Source organism: Trematomus bernacchii, unplaced genomic scaffold, assembly GCF_902827165.1.
Source record: "Trematomus bernacchii unplaced genomic scaffold, fTreBer1.1, whole genome shotgun sequence".
NCBI lineage: Eukaryota > Metazoa > Chordata > Actinopteri > Perciformes > Nototheniidae > Trematomus > Trematomus bernacchii.
The window spans coordinates 1,747,207-1,765,322 of NW_022987683.1; the positions used below are offsets into that span (position 1 = coordinate 1,747,207).

At 44.1% G+C, this 18,116-nt stretch overlaps 1 protein-coding gene and 1 non-coding gene across 4 annotated transcripts in view; both read left to right on the plus strand.

Moving 5' to 3' along the window:
• Positions 1-685: 685 nt before the first annotated feature.
• Positions 686-759, plus strand: trnar-ucu. Its single transcript has one exon. It is a non-coding gene; the product is annotated as a tRNA-Arg (tRNA).
• A 1,848-nt stretch (positions 760-2,607) lies between these two features.
• The window catches only part of kirrel1a (kirre like nephrin family adhesion molecule 1a), a 33,211-nt gene continuing 17,702 nt past the window's right edge, over positions 2,608-18,116 (plus strand). Inside the window, exons 1-2 of one of the 3 annotated variants that reach the window (XM_034136328.1) lie at positions 2,608-2,915; positions 17,249-17,398. In XM_034136328.1, the coding sequence (XP_033992219.1) occupies positions 2,870-2,915; positions 17,249-17,398 (196 nt within the window). In that variant the 5' untranslated portion in view covers positions 2,608-2,869. The remainder of the gene's footprint in view (positions 2,916-17,248; positions 17,399-18,116) is intronic. The other 2 variants (XM_034136326.1, XM_034136329.1) reach the window with 2 other exon arrangements.

Genomic DNA, 18,116 nt, shown 5'->3' on the forward strand with positions numbered 1-18,116 from the left:
CAGTGAGAGTGATGCACTATTTCAAAATAAGACACTGAGTAGGGCCTATACATGTGTGCTGAAAAACGATGATTTAATAAACCATTAAAATGACCCAAATACCAATTATAGTAATTAAACACGACATATTTCCTTGAGCTATTTTTAATTTTAACACTATCCTCTCGTTTTTCTGATTGCATTTGTTAAACATGGTTGTAGCACCGGCTTTCTTTAAACTGGCCGATGTTCGATTTGTTGTCTTAAAGATCCGTCATATCGCCGACATATTGCAAATATTTTTTACATTTCAATTTGATTTGTACACGGAGAAACAGAAGCTCCGACTGGCACCATTTTGGCTCTTTGGTGGAAATTAAAATAGTTTTATTTAAAGAAGATTCCGGGTTGCGAAGTTTCAAAATAAAAGCCTCGATTACGAAGATATACTAATACGCCATTAAACTGTGGCGGCGACTTTTATTTTTTAAACGGGACCTCTAGACTTCCGGTTGTACGCCAGCTAACTTGACTCATCTATGAGGGACTCACACCCCAGGGTGTAGCAACAGCGCTCTCTGGTGGTCGTACTCGGAACTACCAAAATGTCGGCTCAGAGTGGTCCTGATGCTGCGGGATGCAGAGAGTAGCGATATGAGAGGCTATATGTATGAAAACGGTGCCATGCACGGGATATCCTGGCGCAGTCTCTGTGGCGCAATGGAATAGCGCGCTGGACTTCTAATCCAGAGGCTCCGGGTTCGAGTCCCGGCAGAGATGAGTCACTCTGTGTGCCACACGGCAGACCTGCGGTCACTTTTATCAGATGTAAGGGATGAGGGTGATGTTTTGGTAGCAGATGCTGTAAATGATCATAACTATGTGTGCAATATTGAGAGCTGTAGTGTGTCAAGTGAAACACTCCCCATCCCATTCCTTCTATGCTGTACTCTATTCTGTTACATTTTTATAGCAAATACAATTCTGAGTTTGTATTCCAAACCTGATTTCATTAGGTTTACTTATGTACGCCTCCTTATTACATGATAACCTACAATTCCTCTCTCTCTCTATAAAATTCTTACTATACATTATTTTCTCATGTTGATTCTCCTTCTAGAGCTAGCTCTCCGAACAATTTGATTTGACATTTTAACAGGAGTAAATTAAAATGAAACTATTATTCTATGGATACTAATTTTCTCAAACAAACCACGTTATTAATTTACAATGTTTAAATGTGATATTACTTGTATTTATTAACAGCCTTCCTGCAGACTATTATGAAGCTTTAACGGTGTAAACAAACCAATTATGTTTTTTTTTAAAACGAGTGCACCTATTTAAGGTTAGAATCCTTTACAGCATGTTGGGAACATCAGATATTGTGGGATTATCGCCCCAGTCCCTCTTGGTGCTCATTCAGTGTCATTCTAGGTTCAGGACACCAGGGGGCGCTCCAGCCTCAGTGTCAGTCGCTTTCCCCGGTGGAGGACCGGCTCTCTGCAGACCCACCGAGCTGTGACAGGGAACCATCCCCAAAAATATGTAGCCTACATTATGTGACAGGAATCAGGTCTGTCTATTCATCATGTGCTCGGGCTATTTCTTTCATCATAGTGACATCACTACTACCTTACCCCACTAAATTGTGAATATCATTTTAAGAAGTAATAATATCTATGAGTATTTATTTGGTATTTTTTACTCCTACATCTCACTACCCTACTTAGGAATCTCCTGCAATACATTGTCCCTATATTGAGCTTTCTAACATGTGACAATGACAATATGGTTAATTAAATTGAGTGACCACTGAGCATGCTGTCTTCTATTTAACATATTAAGTGTGACATCACGATCATTCACATATCAGGCCTGAATTATAGAAATAGGAGGATTCTGTTATTGTAGAGGTGAGTTAGGGTATCTAGAATGACTTCATGTCCTAATGTCACATTGTGAAAAACAAGAAACAAAGCAGTACCGACCACAGCAAATGTGTCAAAAATGATTATGCCTCTCTAAGCTTGTTTATTCTTTTAATTTTTTACTTCATAATGTGTTTTTTTGCCGGTGTGCAAGATCCAGGGGGAAAGGGAAAAGGGGGACAGTGCTGTGGTGCTGCTGACGTGAGAGAGAGAGAGGGGGAGAGAGAGAGGAATGCCCCGTTAATGAGAATATGACGTCAAGCCAGAGAGATTACAGCGAAGACAACACCGGAAGTAGAGCTTGGTTGCACGGGTTGCATTGTTTGAACTTGTATTCTGATTTATTTGTCAGGTAGCTAACGAATCTCTGGTTTACAGTACAACATCAACATGTGTCATCCTTATAAGTGGTTTATTTCAGGACTGTAAGCTTTTATTTTGATTAAAATTGTCTTTATTTTCTAAGAATATTAGTTAATTATTATTTTCTATATGGAGGTGGCTCTCACAAGGGCAGGACAGGACTATACAGTATATTTAAGCTATCAAATATAATATCTAATTGTACGAATACAGCATTTATTGATAATATATCGTCAATTATTATTAACTGATGTTCATTCCTCAACATCTGTTTCAAATGTATCATCTTGTGTGCGTTTTATTTTTAAGGGGACGACCGGATGTTTCCGGTGTTACTCCTGCTAGCTTGCTGCCCCAGTGAAGAGTAGAAAACGGACTGTCGCTGGAGAGCAAAGAAGAAGAGAGGGGTGAAAAAAGCAGTGAAATGGTATAAAAGCTGAGCAAGTCCACGCCGAGACCGGGGACAAACGAGGAGGGACGACGCAGGAGGATTATTGTTCTTTATCTAATTATTACCAAAGTCAGCAAACTCCCGCTTTTTGATGCTGTCCTCACGGAGGTTTGAGCCAATAACGGACTTATTGGTCGGCTGAACCATGCAGAGGCTGCTGCTCCTGAGTTTGGTGTTGAGTTTTCAAACTGGTAAGTCTGCATTAGCTTTTTTTCTGCATTACACACGGTGAATAATCTTTAATAGTGTCAATATTATGCGAGGTTTTAACACAGTTGTATTTCTCATAAAGTGTGTGTGCCGAAAAAAGCATAAAACATGATTTCACAGTATTCCCGCAGCAATGGATCACCTTAGGCGGCGTGTGTGCGCGCGTGCATGTAAGTATGAGGGCGCGTGTGACTGCGTGTCCGCACCGCAGCAATGGATCATCACACTTTTTTTTTGGTGCGAATTATCATTGTCGCGCGCCTCTGTCCGCGTGCGAAAACGTGCGTGCGTCCAACTTGAGTATTACTGCTGCATGCGCGTGCCCACCAGTCTTAATGACCTTTTGCATATGACAAGCCCTCGCGGTGCCGCTTTTCAGACAGGCCGTGGTGAGGCGCTGAGGACGTGACGGGAATGACAGTGATTGACCAGCGCTGCTCTACATGCCAGCAGCACTTCCACACTGCTATAGCATCTGAATGGCTTGTCAGTCAATGACACCACTGCCACCAGCCCCTGTAGGGGTCCTGTATCCCCCTCCCACCTAACCCTTCCACTGTCACTACCTGTGACACAAAGCCCATCTCCACCCTCTCGATTGCCTGTGTATTTCAGCAGCACAATGAGGTGTGTGCAGCAGCAGCAACAGCAGCCCATGCATCTGCCCCCCCCCCCCCCTCCATACCTGTGGGGTGCCAGGTAGGCTTATGATAATCACAGCGAGTTGCTGGATGAGGATGAGGAGGATGAGGATGGTTTGTAATTTCTATAAGCGACCTGTTTGATCGAGGCATGTTTGGCGTCGTGGCCACGCAGCCGCAGCAAACCTCCCTTTTTTTCCTCCTATTGTCTACCTTGGGTGACCGAGAAGCGTGCACGACTGGCCGGCCAGTAGACCACTTCATCATAGGTAGGGGGCGTGTTCGGAGAAGGTATGGAAAAGGATGATGTCACCCTGTCTGCCAGGCTTTGTATCGCTCCTCCAGGCTTGTCATGCTCAGCATCCACCCATAGTGCATTGTTGAATGTTCCTGGAAGCCCACCACAATCTATACAGGTGCAGGATCCTTTTCTACGACAAATACAGCGCTCCTAGAATCCACAAAATGACACAATCCGGCATTGTCGCAACACACAAACACACAGAACCCCCTGCTCCCGCCACCGAGACCCCTACTGTCACATGCTGTTGCCCTGTTTGTCCACTCATAAAGCGTTCATTCCACATGACTAGCTCCGCAACACTTTGCAGATGTGAATAAACACACTGACAGACACAGCCCATTTACATGTGTGAAGCCATGTGTCCCATTGTCTGTTGTTGCCTTGTTACAACTGTGTAATCCATCATTACTCCATGTTGGGATCTCAAGCACAAAGACATTTGCTCTCAAAGGCTTTCCCGGAGACGAGATTAGGAGGCTGCAAATGGGGCTTTGTTTCTTTCAGTAAGATTGTAAATGGTGTAATAAATGTAACGTCTCAATTGTTGCACTGTGGTCATTTGGCTTTGAAAACATTAGAGGAGTAAACTGAAATGAATAGAACCCTCGAAAGAGATAATACCAAGGTTTGGGAGCAGACTTTATCTCTTCATTAGACAAGTAAAACAGTATTCCATGGCCTGCAATTTGCACACATGTAATTGCCTAGCAGTGCTAATGATTGGATGGTTATTAGTCGAGCAGCTAATTAAAGCGGTGAATGTTTTCCAGTTCTTTACCAGCAACACCATTGGAGTGATTGATTCGGTATCCCAGCCTGGTATCTACAAACCAACCTGGTAATAAGTCGCAAGCAAGCGGCACCGTTAATGCAGCTGTTAAATGTTACTGCATAATCAATCATTGCAAACACACGCCTTTAACTTCCTAATGAGGCGGTTGGACTTGCAGCACTGCACCTACAGCCCATAGGCTCGAATGCTGACTCGGACAAAGGCTCCGGTGCAGGTGTGCCATTTGTCAGCCTCCGTCCCTTTTGTGAAGACGGAGGCCACGAGCTGCTGCTGCTGCTGCCCAACTGCACGCTCCGACCCTGAATCACGCAGCCGAGCGGTGAATCACAGACCTCAGACAGATTCCTGTGTTGGGCTCACAAAGAAAATATCCAGATATTTGAAGAGTCAGCTATTAAGAGGGGCTTTTACAGCCCCAGAAAAGAAAGGGTGCTCAAGAGTTGATCTGCAAAGTTGTGGCTCTATTATTACTATACTGTCTGTGCAATGTTTATGACTCTGTAAAAGTGAACAATGAAGAATTAGAAAAGCCTCATAAAGAGTCCAGTGGGATACTAGAAGTGCTGATTTCCATTATTTGATGCATCTGGCCAGTTTCTTTCTGACATTTGTATCTAAATAAATTCTGTTATATCTGAAGTGACTGTTCGGCAAACAAACCTTGTTTTTGTCTTTTTACAAATAAAAAAAAAAGCTGATTAGTTTGTTAGCTAATCTCACAAAGCCAGTCCTCCGCTTCATTAAGCTCATGCAGATGCACTAATGTTGGTTAGAAAGGGATGGGAACATTGTGGGCAGTAATAACCACTAAAAGTGCACTTGGGAGAAGTAGTTTCTGCTCAGATAATGGCTACGAGGGATTTAAACATGAGCAGTACTATCTACTGTGGCTAATGAAGAAAAAAGTGCTACCCTACAGAAACTCAAACCCTTCAAGAAACTTCAATGAGGATCTTGTGGATTATACATTTATAGAATTATTTATAGCGCCACGGACCTTTCTGCCATGGTTTCAAGGCTAACGAACCATTCTGTGGTGCTATACTGAACGCTTTCCGGCTCGCAGTGTAGATTTGGAGTGACACATGTAGCGAGGCAGAAGCCTGTTTTTAATTTTCTGATCCCGGCGAGCGAGATATGGCTCTGGTGCATCCTACCGTTTAAACACGAATTGAGGTCATGATTTTTACGGGATCTGAATGATGCATTTTACCGAAAAAAACCCATCTCTAATTGACATCAGCCACTGAAAGCAATCACTGAACCAGCTGTAAAGCTCAATCTGGGAATGGAGCCCGTGATGTTATAATGTACATCCACGCCTGTTGTTCCCCATTGGGTTCCATTCAATCAACAAATTCTTAGGATTTCCATCCCAGCGTGTGTTTGTCAATGTGTGACACGCTGATTGCTTTTCTCTTCATATGTTTGTTTAAGGGCATTCCTTTGGACACGAGTGTCATGTCATGCTTTTTGAAGTGGCGTTTGTGGAAAGAACTGCCGCTAGCACGCCTCCTTTGAAATGTTCGAGTGAAAACCTGATAGGGTACAGAAGAATTAAGTCATTATCAAACTTGTGGTCGCCGATAAATTCAACAAAAAGTGTACACACATTTCCTTTGAGCAACCCTTACCAGCTACGTGTTTATCAAGTGAAGCCCCAGGATTGAAAGTCCCCGTATGCAGTTTGTGTTTGACAGGCCGGGGGGCATCTGAGTTACAAAGAGACGACGGAGAAAAAACCCACATCCCCTTAAAAATGTTTCTTTATGCAGAGCCCCCCGAGCAAGAAGGGAACACTTCATCACATCTGACTGAATCTATTGGCGTTGTTTTCGGCCACATTCTGCAGCGAGGACCAATTTGGGGTGAGGTAGAGGGGGGTGGGGCCAGAAAAAAAGTTGTTTTGGGGAGAAGTGGAGGGAGACAAAGAGGGCTAGTCTTGCGGGCAGGTGGGTGAAACCTGATGGAGAGTGATTAGAGTTTTTTTTGTTTGTTTTAAAGGTGGTGAGGTGGAGGGGGGAGCAGCATTGTAGTGTGGGTAGAGAGAGTGTGCTGGAAGAAAAGGAGTGAGGGGACTAGGACGAAGGAGGAGGAGGGGGGTGGGGGGGGGGGAGTGGTCAGGAGGCCAGCGGCGGAGAGAAAAGGACTATTACTCAGGCCTGACTGCTCCCTCAGTAGTGACAGTGGAGCTGCTCATTCAGACAGAATATGGTCGTGGCCGGTTCAAAGACTACATTTGCACCAGAATCTGTAGCGATTGCCCCCCCCCATCTGAGGTGCCAGCCGAGCTGCCCCGTGCCCACCGAGGTTAATTGGCACTAATCGGTGTTGCTGTTAACTTTTATTCTTAGCCTCCCAACATGAGCCTTTTTATGCTTACCAAAGTTCATTCTTTCTGTCCCCTCCTGGACTTTCTTTTTTCTCCCAATCTGACTCTTTTTTCCTCTCCTCCCCGACACCCCCCCCCCCCCCATTACTTCTTTCCATCTACCCCTTTCTCTCCCTTGCTCTCTAATAAGTTCCAGATGTGGTTCCTGCATTCCTCTGGTCGGTGGAGAGAGAAAGAGAAGCGGGGAAGGGGGGGGGGGGTGGTATGAGTGGAGGGAGAGGGGGGGGTGCGGTGGGGGAGGGGACAGGAGTAGAAGCACATGAATTAAAACAGGGAGCGCATGATGAGGAAGAGGAGGCCGTGTACTGTAACACACACACGGATAACATGCAAGCAGAGGTTGGGAGATTGGATGTGTGTGTGTGTGTGTGTGTGTGTGTGTGTGTGTGTGTGTGTGTGTGTGTGTGTGTGTGTGTGTGTGTGTGTGTGTGTGTGTGTGTGTGTGTGTGTGTGTGTGTGTGTGTGTGTGTGTGTGTGTGTGTGTGTGTGGTGTGTGTGTGTGTGTGTGTGTGTGTGTGTGTGTGTGTGTGTGTGTGTGTGTGTGTGTGTGTGTGTGTGTGTGTGTGTGTGTGTGTGTGTGTGAGCGAGCGAGCGAGCGTGTGTTTAAAGGGATGGGGGAGGGGGGGATGTTGGTCCTGTAACCTCAAAAGTTTTGGGACATTCTCCTCCTCCTCCTCCTCTTCCTCCGTATTTCTTCCCCCCTCCTCCTCGCCCCCTCCCTCCGCAGGAATGTGGCCGACGCTGATGATGTCACTTCATTTCTCCGCTCTCCCAGTTTCTGCTCCTCAACAGGGACAGAGCAGAGGGAGAGATGAGGGGGGGGCTCAACTTACTCCATCCATCTTCCCTTTACGATAACATTAGGGTCAGCCGTCCAACTACATCGGTTACCACAGCAAGGCAACGCTCGCCGTCCCCTTGCCATGTAATGCAACAGCCTGCAGGCTACTTTGTAGCCAACTACATATAATGAGTGAGCCATCTCTTAGTATTAATAATCATCAATGGCCTTGAAATCCAGTCATTAAAACCATTATGTTCAGATGCAGTATTTTGTCGAAGACGGCCACTGTCAACCTAATACCATACCCTTGAGGCTTACCTTGACCCCATGGTTTTATGTCCAGATAGTTTACATCTTGTGTAGTAGATGAAAGATGGCTAGGGGTATAAATATTCCGCTGTAAAAGGCCCCACTCTTATGGTTTCATGATTTCCACAAGATCCTGGCTGCAGGGATTCTTGCATTTAGCCTCAAAAGCATTAGTGAGGTCCAACAGTGATATTGGGGAATAAGAGCTGGCTCACAGTTAGCGTTCCAGGCTATCTCATAGCTGTATGATAGGGTGTGGGCCAGGCAAGTTCTTCCACACCAATTAGGAAAAACATTTTTGAATTGACCTGGTTTTATTTGCACAGGAATCATTGTTTTGCTAAAAAGCTTTTGTTTTACATTTGTCTAATGAGTGGACATTGGAATAGCCGTTTTTTTCTGAAGCCTTCCAAATGCTTTCAAATGTAAAAGTCCACACTAGTCAACCCAGATTTATTATCCCCCCGCTCTCTTTGCTTTTCTCGTCACTAAGTGTGTTTGCCATAAACAAAGAAGCCTCCTCTTCAAAGCGACAGTATGCACTTGTGGCGATATTGGCGAGGGGGCTCTGCATTAATATTACTTCACTAGAAGAGGTCAAGGCCCCGGGCTTTTATTGGACGGTTTGTGACAGATGACATTGCAAGAAGCTATAGTACATACCAATACAATTAAATTACACTGGATTGAATTAAAGCAGACCTTGGAGGAGGTGATTTATCGGTGGCACGCTGCTTGTAAAATTGTCCTGCTGGATTCCATTAGTGTGCTTTACTGTAACGTGAGGTGGACCATCTGAAAGCTGTCACAGTTGACGGTGGGTGTGTTTACTTGCTGGATCACGTGGCATTTGGAGTGGCTTTAGGAATGGGTCGCTGCCCAAAATCAATTGGGAACCACTGCCTTGAATTATCGATTCATTATGATATCGATCGTGCCAGTTGAATTATTTGGCGACCCCTGTGCTACAAGCTACACAGCACTCTGATACTGCAGAATAGCAGCTTGATATGTATCCCCTTGTTCAAGCTTATCCAGAGGACAGCTATTGTTAGTTATGGTCACCCTTGGTTACAGCGGAGTATTCTTTGTCAGCCGCGCAGCATGTTGGCCGCACAAAGGCTCGTGGATTACCAGCGTCGGGGCGGCTTTCCATCGCTTGAGCATATTCATGTGCCCGTAATGTGTCAGATGCCTCGTCCATGAATTATCATATTACCCACCACTGATCCTGAGGTTGCCATGGCCACTGTGTCTGTCATTGTGTCAGTGGTCCTCACTGGCTGTAGCTATGGTAACAATGTCTGTTACAGAGGTTTGGTACAAATAAAGCTCTTCAGATGTGAAATGTATGATAGGAGCCTCAGAGGATATGAGGGTGGCACAAACACACTCACAAATGAGCGTGCACACCTTGACAGGAGCATATGCGCACATGGTAGTATCAAAATGGACAGACAAAGCACTGGAATAATTTTCCTTCCGCCATTTCCAAATAAACCTGTATCCACAGCAACCATTTTGATAGAAATGGAAAGAGGGAATGAGATGGAGGAGGAGTGATGGAGGGAAAGAGGGGCAGACATTGAAGGTGGAAAGGTGGAAGGGAATAAGGTTGTTCGTGGAGGGAGGAGTGATCATTTCTAAGTAGATGCCTGCAAGACAAAAGGAAGTGAATGGGGAATGAGAAGGGGGCAAGGCCACAATGGAGATGAAGAAAGAGAGAGGTCGCTGACTGCTAGTAAGGGGGAGGATGGCAAGGTAAGGCGACAGAGGAAGGGAGCGAGCAGGCACACAATGCGGCAAACAAAGGAAGGAGTCTGTGTCTTTCTTTCTGGATCTTTCTGCCCCTGATCTTCCCTCCGCTCCGTGCCCACCTCCAGGAGTCACCTTTGTGTTTGAGTGACACGGTGTCAGCAGGCTCTGTGGGTCGCCTCCTTTCACTCGCTACACATCTATGTCCCTCGCTCCTTCATATAGCGCCGTCACCATGGTTACAGGTATTATGGCCGTCCTTTCCAGGCAGCCATGTTGTTGAGAGAAGGCAAGCACAGGTGGTCAAGTTCCCTCATAAATAGAAGGAGAGACTGAATACATTCAAGTGCTACATGTATATAGGTTTGAGCAGGACATCAGTGGTTGGTTAATTGATTAGTTGGCTAACATTATTCACAACAATTTGAAAAATGTGAAGTTATTTGACAAAAAAAGCGTCGGTCAGACAAAACAAGATATTTGAAGATGTCACCATGGCCTCAAGAAAATTACGATTATAGGATCATAATTATTGCGTGTCTATAAATTGTTTACACCATGCGTATACGTTCATAAAAATGTAAGTAGTAGGGCTGTCACAATAACAGATCTCCACCACAGGATTACCTTGGCCAAAATAAATCACTATAATTATTATTTTTTATTATATTATCAAGATCGCTCAAAAACAAATTCTATCAGTAACATACATTTCTACCATTGTTCATTGGAACTGTGATATAGTTGGATTATTTACACAATATTATTATAGATATTTATTTATTTCCCCACCATTTGGATCAATAAAGTATACATCCATCTATCTATCTATCTATCTATCTATCTATCTATCTATCTATCTATCTATCTATCTATCTATCTATCTATCTATCTATCTATCTATCTATCTATCTATCTATCTATCTATCTATCTATCTATCTATCTATCTATCTATCCATTTAAATAACATATCTAAATTAACATCAATATCGGTATATCACGAAACCCCGAATTTGAAGGCTACATACATAAAAGTGCATGTATGTATTTAATCGCGATTAATCGCATGATTGTCCATAGTTAATCGCGATTAATCGCAAATTAATCGCACATTTTTTATCTGTTCTAAATGTACCTTAGAGGGATATCTTTCAAGTTTTTAATACTCTTATCAACATATGAGTGGACAAATATGCTTTATATGTTTGTTATTATCATTTGAACAATGACAAATATTCTCATGAATATTAAACACAACAACCTGAACATTACAAATATTCGCCTCAATTCAACCTGGAACCTCTCATACAATAGTACTGTGTGTGTGTGTGTGTGTGTGTGTGTGTGTGTGGTGTGTGTGTGTGTGTGGTGTGTGTGTGTGGTGTGTGTGTGTGTGTGTGTGTGTGTGTGTGTGTGTGTGTGTGTGTGTGTGTGTGTGTGTGTGTGTGTGTGTGTGTGTGTGTGTGTGTGTGTGTGTGTGTGTGTGTGTGTGTGTGTGTGTGTGTGTGTGTGTGTGTGTGTGTGTGTGTGTGTGTGTAGACACTGTGATGGATCGTTGAGCTATGTGCAGCTCAAGGCATATATGCTCGAATGGGAGCTGCCTGGACGCTGCAATAATGTTGCGCGTACTATCCGTGCTGAGTGTGCTGACTTTTCGTACAATGTCCCACTGTCTGGCTACCTGCATAAAGTCAAGTGCTCGGCGCAGTTGTCGGCGAAATGTCATTGAAACAGCTCCTTATATCCGTTAGCGCAGCTAGCTAGCACCAGATGCTAACAACAACAACACGTAAGGTGTGCCTCGCTCGCGCGAGTCGCGCCACACATACACACTCCCTCCCGGTCCTCCCGATGGCCAGTCCGGGCCTGCCAGTGAACGTGGAAGTGTGGTCTGCCACAAGCGGGCCGCAGGAGCGGGGCTGTCAGCATCAGCTTGTCGATGGTATTTTACACTCGATGCGCTCTGAAACTACGGCGGCCGAGGACAAAAAATACACATGCGTTAATCGCGTTAAAATAATTAGTGGCGTTAATTTTTTTTTGCGTTAACGCGTTATTAACGCGTTAACTTGACAGCCCTAATACAATCACATTACATTACATGTCATTTGTTAGGCGCTTTTATCCAAAGCGACTTACATACATACAGTACTGTGGACAATACCCACAGGAGCAATTTGGGGTGAAGTGTCTTGCCCAGGGACACAACGACATGCTGACTGCAGTGGGACTCGAACTTGGTATCCCCTGATTCAAAGTCCAGCACACTATCCACTGAGCACACTACCCACTGAGCCACAGCCTCCCTATTAAAGTGCCTTTTGCTGTCTTGCTTTAAATCCTTGAATCTCTCTCACAGCTTTTTAGGAGCCTAAACAAACATTTGTGATTTAAAGTTTTCTGAATTAAAAAGGAACCTAGAAGATAAGTCCAGGAGTAAATCCAAAGGCTCTCATGCGCCCTGAGAGATGCACAGATCGGACTGACTGATGGCCTGACACAAAGATGTATTATGTACAGTCATGTACAGAAAAAAGTGGGCCAAAGTCCGTACCGCATGGCTCCTAAGGGTGCAACTTTGTCCTGAAACAATGATGTCATCCTCCTCCATATTGCACTTCACAGCTCTGTGTCTGTGGTCCTCGCCGTCTCTTTGTTCCCCTATTCCTGCATCTAATTTTCAGGCTGAGCCCCTCCATCACACCAACACATCGGCCACATGCGGCGCAGATATGGAATTAGACAGATAACAGAATCAATTTGAAGCGGATTGCCTAACAGTGAAGAGATTGTGAAGGGGGGGATGTGAAGGAGAGAAATAATGAGAGATCAGTGCGGCCGCCTGACTATTAATTGAATAGGTGGAGGGAGGATGAGGTCATTGAAAAATGTTTTTTCAGGAAAATGGGTGTACCGAGCGCTGGGGAGGATTTCATCAGACACACAGATGCACATACGCGTGTACGCTCGCAGACACGCTCTTACAGACAGAAAACTTTTTTTGGGCAGTTACTTTACACGTCAGCTGTTGCTATGGTGACGCAAGTCTGTGATCCAGCCGAAGCACGGGATTGGCTAGAGAGGAGCAAGGGAGAGGAAGGCAGGGGGACTTTGTTGGTGGGGTACAGAGGGGTACGGGGAGGGGGCCAGACACAAAGATAATTACATCGATGCATAACAATCCATACAAATGCCATTTTATGATGCCATCAGTGGACCTTTCCCAGAAGCCTCTACTGCATGGCATCACTTCCAACCCCGTCTCCTGTCCCGTAGAGAGAGGCGAGGTAAGCCTGTATTTAAATGCTGTAAAGTCAGCTTTGACATTCACCACCTAACAGCAGGGTGTGTGGCAAATTATGAGCAGCGCACTTACTAAAAATAGCTCCAAACATCTTTGCATGCATATACCCTTTCAGTCATTTCCAGCAACATATTGACGGTTCATTACCTTGCTATTAAAACACCATCGCATAGTGCGAGAGGTGCTCTGAGGCTAAATTGCTGCCGTGGTTCACACTATGGCGGCGTGTGGCCATGCATTTGGTGACTCACCCGGCCAAGCTGTGCGTGCTCGCCTTTGGCTTTGTTTCTGCTTTGACAAGCCGAGGCTGGTGTCACAGTGTCTGCAGGGGCTGTTGTCCTAGGCCCCAGTTTAATCCTAATCCCTTTCCAAACTTTGACTAGGCCATGCTTAATCCTAGACTAAACTGAGACTCACTCCCAAAGGAGATGGAGATGCTCCACTAGCTTGACGGTTTAGCCAGAGCCGTGGTGTAATCCATGTTCAGGAAACCGCCTCTACGTGTCGATTATATGTTTGGGGTTGTGGTTGTGTTTGTGTGTGTGTGTTGACAGGACATGGTTAGCCCATGTGGTGAAGGTTAGGGCATCTGTGCCGCCTTTTTTTGTTTGTGTGTGTGTCCATGTGGTCATGGTCACAGCTTTTTGTGACCGTGGTCTCGCGTGGACAGGGTATTCGGAGTCTCCCGTGGTATCTTGGGGATCAGTGACTCAAAGAAATCAGGACACACTCTAAATTTGTCACTGCAGCATAACCCACATAATGAAAGAATACAAGCTCCCTAGCATACACTCTCCTGTCTTGCCTTTGCTCTGACTGCACTCTGCACGTACATTTCCTTCTTTAAACACACACACACAAGCACATACACTCATGTTGACAAGTGTTAACTGGATAATATGGAAATCAGAAGGCGATGAGCACATGTTTAAATGAGTCAGTGTTTTCAGTCATCAGCCTTTGCATGGGTGTTTTCTCTGCAGATTGTGTAGCCTCCGCTCAGGAGTATTCAGTTTGGATTATGTTTGTGGTTTACTGAGGCAGATGAGGGAATACCTCCAGCTACCATATCTGAGTTGGTGGAGAAAAGGATTTGCTTGCCCTCAGGCTACTGTCAGGGTTGCAGGGTAGTTTAAACCCAGCTAAACTAGCTTAACACCCATATATGTCTGAGAAAAAGCTCTTTATGTTTTATAAGATTGGTGTAAATGAGTTTCATCAAATTAGGGCGCATACAGGAAATGTAAGCATAAATCTAATCTGTCTGCGATTACCTTTGTTTCTATTGACAGTTTCTCAAAATATCTTGCTGATTATAATTTGGATTCTCCACCTTAATTGCACTACATTATTGCCACGTGCTATTGCTACAATGGGCTCAGAACATATCTGACTTCACCAGATTTCCTAGAAAATCTTAAAACAATCCTATGACATCATAGATTCCAGCATCGCTTATGATGCATCTTGAGAAAATAGAGCAATATTTTGTTAGGTTTTTTTCCAAGCCAGTCCTTGCCAATTAATATATTTGCGTTTGGGAGTGTTGGTTGTCGCCTTGGGTTCCGAGAACTCTTTTTGTCTCATTGATTTTGGTTGTTAAAATTTGGGCCAACTGAAAAGCAGCAACTACAGTAATAGTTGAGCTCTAAAAGAATTCCAACACGGCCCTCTTGATAGCTTCTTAAAACTTGTTTTGAAATCTGAAGTGTTTCTCTATAACCTTAAATATTTATGACTAAGTGAGCAACAATTTCAACTACCATTTATTAAGAATACAACCTTTATCTTCAGTTAATCTGCTCATTAGATGACTCGTCCTTACAAACATTTCCAAAGTTCTATCTTTGGCAGAAAAGTATATTTTTATGTTCGACCCCATCAGCCTCAGTAAGAGGTTGAAAGAGGAAATATTTATTTTGCCTTTTTAAGGTGTTATGTCCTCATCATTTACTAATCACCTCCATGAAACATATGAGATAACACCATTTGAAAAGTGGAACAAACTAACCAGGTTCTAACTTCTCTTGGAGAAGTTACCCTGATACATTCTTATTTCTCTGCAAACCAAAATATAGTGTCCATTTGAAAAGTGGGGGAAAAAAATATGATTTCAGTGTCTTCAGGGACTTACATTTTACTAATAAAGACTTTGTTACTTATTTGACTTGGTTTTTACTTCCAACCCTTTCAACGCCCAATGTTGTTGTTGCCATGTTGTTTCCTTTGTTTATCCTTATTCATTAATCCAGTTTATTTGGGTGTTCCTCAGGGATCAAATTAAGGGCCGCTATTATTATTATTTTTGGTTCAGCGCTAAATTATTCTAGGTATGCATGCTGCAAAGCTCCCATCTGCATCTGATTCCCTTTTCACTGAGCTTGCTCGCACATCTCCTTTATGTTCAGCATATTAATGCGCTGCACTGTCAGAAGCCATTGTTTTGATTGGTAAGGAAATCTTGTTGCATGACTGGGTTCCATTGTATTATCAGGCATATTGTACCTCTGCAAATCACACCGAATCTGACATGATAAGGGGAAAGTGCATGTCCGTGTTTATGAAAGAGAGGGGAAACATGAGAGATGGGGACCGAGGGTCATGATGCGGAGGCGGGAGGTGGGGTGAGGAGGCATATGGCAGTTGTTAGGAAATAGTGAGTGAGATGGGATTGGGAACCTTCAGAAAAGTGCTGGAGGGCTCAGAGGTAAAAGTGTGAGGGAACGAGAGAGGGAGTGTACGGGAAAAAGGGGGGGAGTGATAAAAATGTGGAGAGGACAAGTGAGAAGGAGAGATGTAAATGGTAGGAGGTGAGGAAAAGGGAGTGAGGGAAAAAGTGAGAGACGGGGAACGGGAGAGAGAAAATGCTGGAGGGCTGGTATTTAATGTGATAAATGAGTTGTGACAGTCCGCCTCTAACCCCCTTCCAACCAGCGAGGAGGAGGAACACAGAAATAGAAAGCATTATGGGTAAAAGGACATATACAGCATTATATATGTATATAGAAAGAAGGAGGTGCGTGCATACTGTAAGAGGAGGCAAGGTAGAGAAGAATCTGTGCAGGCTAAAGGACATTCATAGACAGCATTATAGATGTACAAAGTGAAGGAGGCGAGTGGGGATGCATACATATGGAGGGAAAAGCAGAGAGTGAAGCAAAGCAATTTGGGTAAAGGACATACAACATTATAGAGAGGGAATAAAGGAGAGAGGTAATGGCAGAAGAAGGAGGGGGTGTGCTTTGCAGTATTGGGTTAATGATCCACTGTACGAGAGTCTTTGAAATAACAAGTGGGAGAAAATGAACGCAAGAGGCAGGATGGAAAAAATTTAAATGTTTTTGCCTCTCATCTATTGTAAGGGTGACATGTCTTCAAGGGACAGCTAATTACAACTTGTCATCATACAGCGTGGGACAATAGCTGAAGCTTTTTAACTCATACTGTAGTACTCGGTCAGTCTGTAGGCCAACTGTAGTGGACTTCTAGAGGGAGAGAGTCTCGTAGACAATGACAACCACTGTAGTTTTGGTTGTGGATTGGAAGCCTGTGTGATGACTCATAGGGAGGAATGAAGAAGGGAGAAACAGAGAGAGGGAGGGAGAGTTTTGAAGAACTAAAAGTCAAGAGCTGGAAGAAAAGCAGTGTGAGAAACCCTATGGCTGAAGTTTCCTGTTTGATCTCCCAGCTCCTGAGTCAGCGTTAACCACGTCCTTCTTCTTTCTTTCTTCTTCTCCAACTCTGTTCTGACTCTCTCTTCTCTGACACCTCCGCCTTGCCATGCCGCTCTTCACTCGGCGGCAGCAGTTAATGGCCGCGAGCCAACGTGTGATCAAAGATGGCATTTCATTTCTGCTGGGGGAATGCAGTTTTCGAACAATTAACCATGAAACCGCAGTTACAATAGTACGCTATTCAGTTATATGTGGTTGTGGTAATTTCAGAGTTGTTTTCCTGCAATGTACACACAGTGAACATGAGAAATTCCCAAACTTATCCTATTCTTCTTTCCCAATTCCTCTTCTCTGCAGTGTGGACGGCGAGGTTCTCTCAGGAGCCGGCAGACCAGTCGGTGGTGCGGGGCCAGAGGGTGATCCTGTCCTGTGTTGTCTTCAACTACTCAGGCATTGTTCAGTGGACCAAAGATGGCTTGGCTCTGGGTATCGGAGAAAACCTCCAGGGTGAGACATCATGCAGCCCCTTCAGGCATCCTTCACTCCGTTCTGCATGTGACTAAGATGGCGTTCTCGAAGCTGATGCTGATACTTTCAGATTGGCGCTGCTGATAGGCACATTTTAAAGCTGCATGTTTAAAGCTGTAGAAATGTTGGGAATGTTTTTAATGTAACTTTTCAGAGGGTGCAGAGGGAGACTGTTATGTTTGTATTGGCATGTGCAGCAACAGTTGCAATGCAGAAGGTCAGAGCTCTCTGCTGGAACTGTTACATTTAGAAAGTTACATTTAGAAGTTTGCATAACATTTGGTATTTAAATGTTTTGGCGGGACAACCCAGGGATTTCAAACCGCTTGGCACTTGCAAAGTGGTCTTGAAAGTCTTACATTTGATTGCCAAATTGAAAGTTGGGCGTAAAAAGGTCTAAAACAGTCTTTATTACAATTTCGTAGGTCTAAAAATGAACACTCTACTGGTGTGTAAGTGCAAAATTATTTTTAGGTTAGGATTTTGAATGATGCTTCCAGTTTCTGTTTCTTTTTTTTCTTTTTTATAAATGATGCTTTTAGATTGCTGCTAGAGCCCTGTTAATACAGATACATAGAAATACCGGGTTTGACCACAGAATAACTTGAAGCGGATTGTAACAGCCCTGCTAACTGCTGTTTCATGTGTTACAGATGTGGAATGTGATTTTCTCAAATACTAAACCCTCTCACAGCAT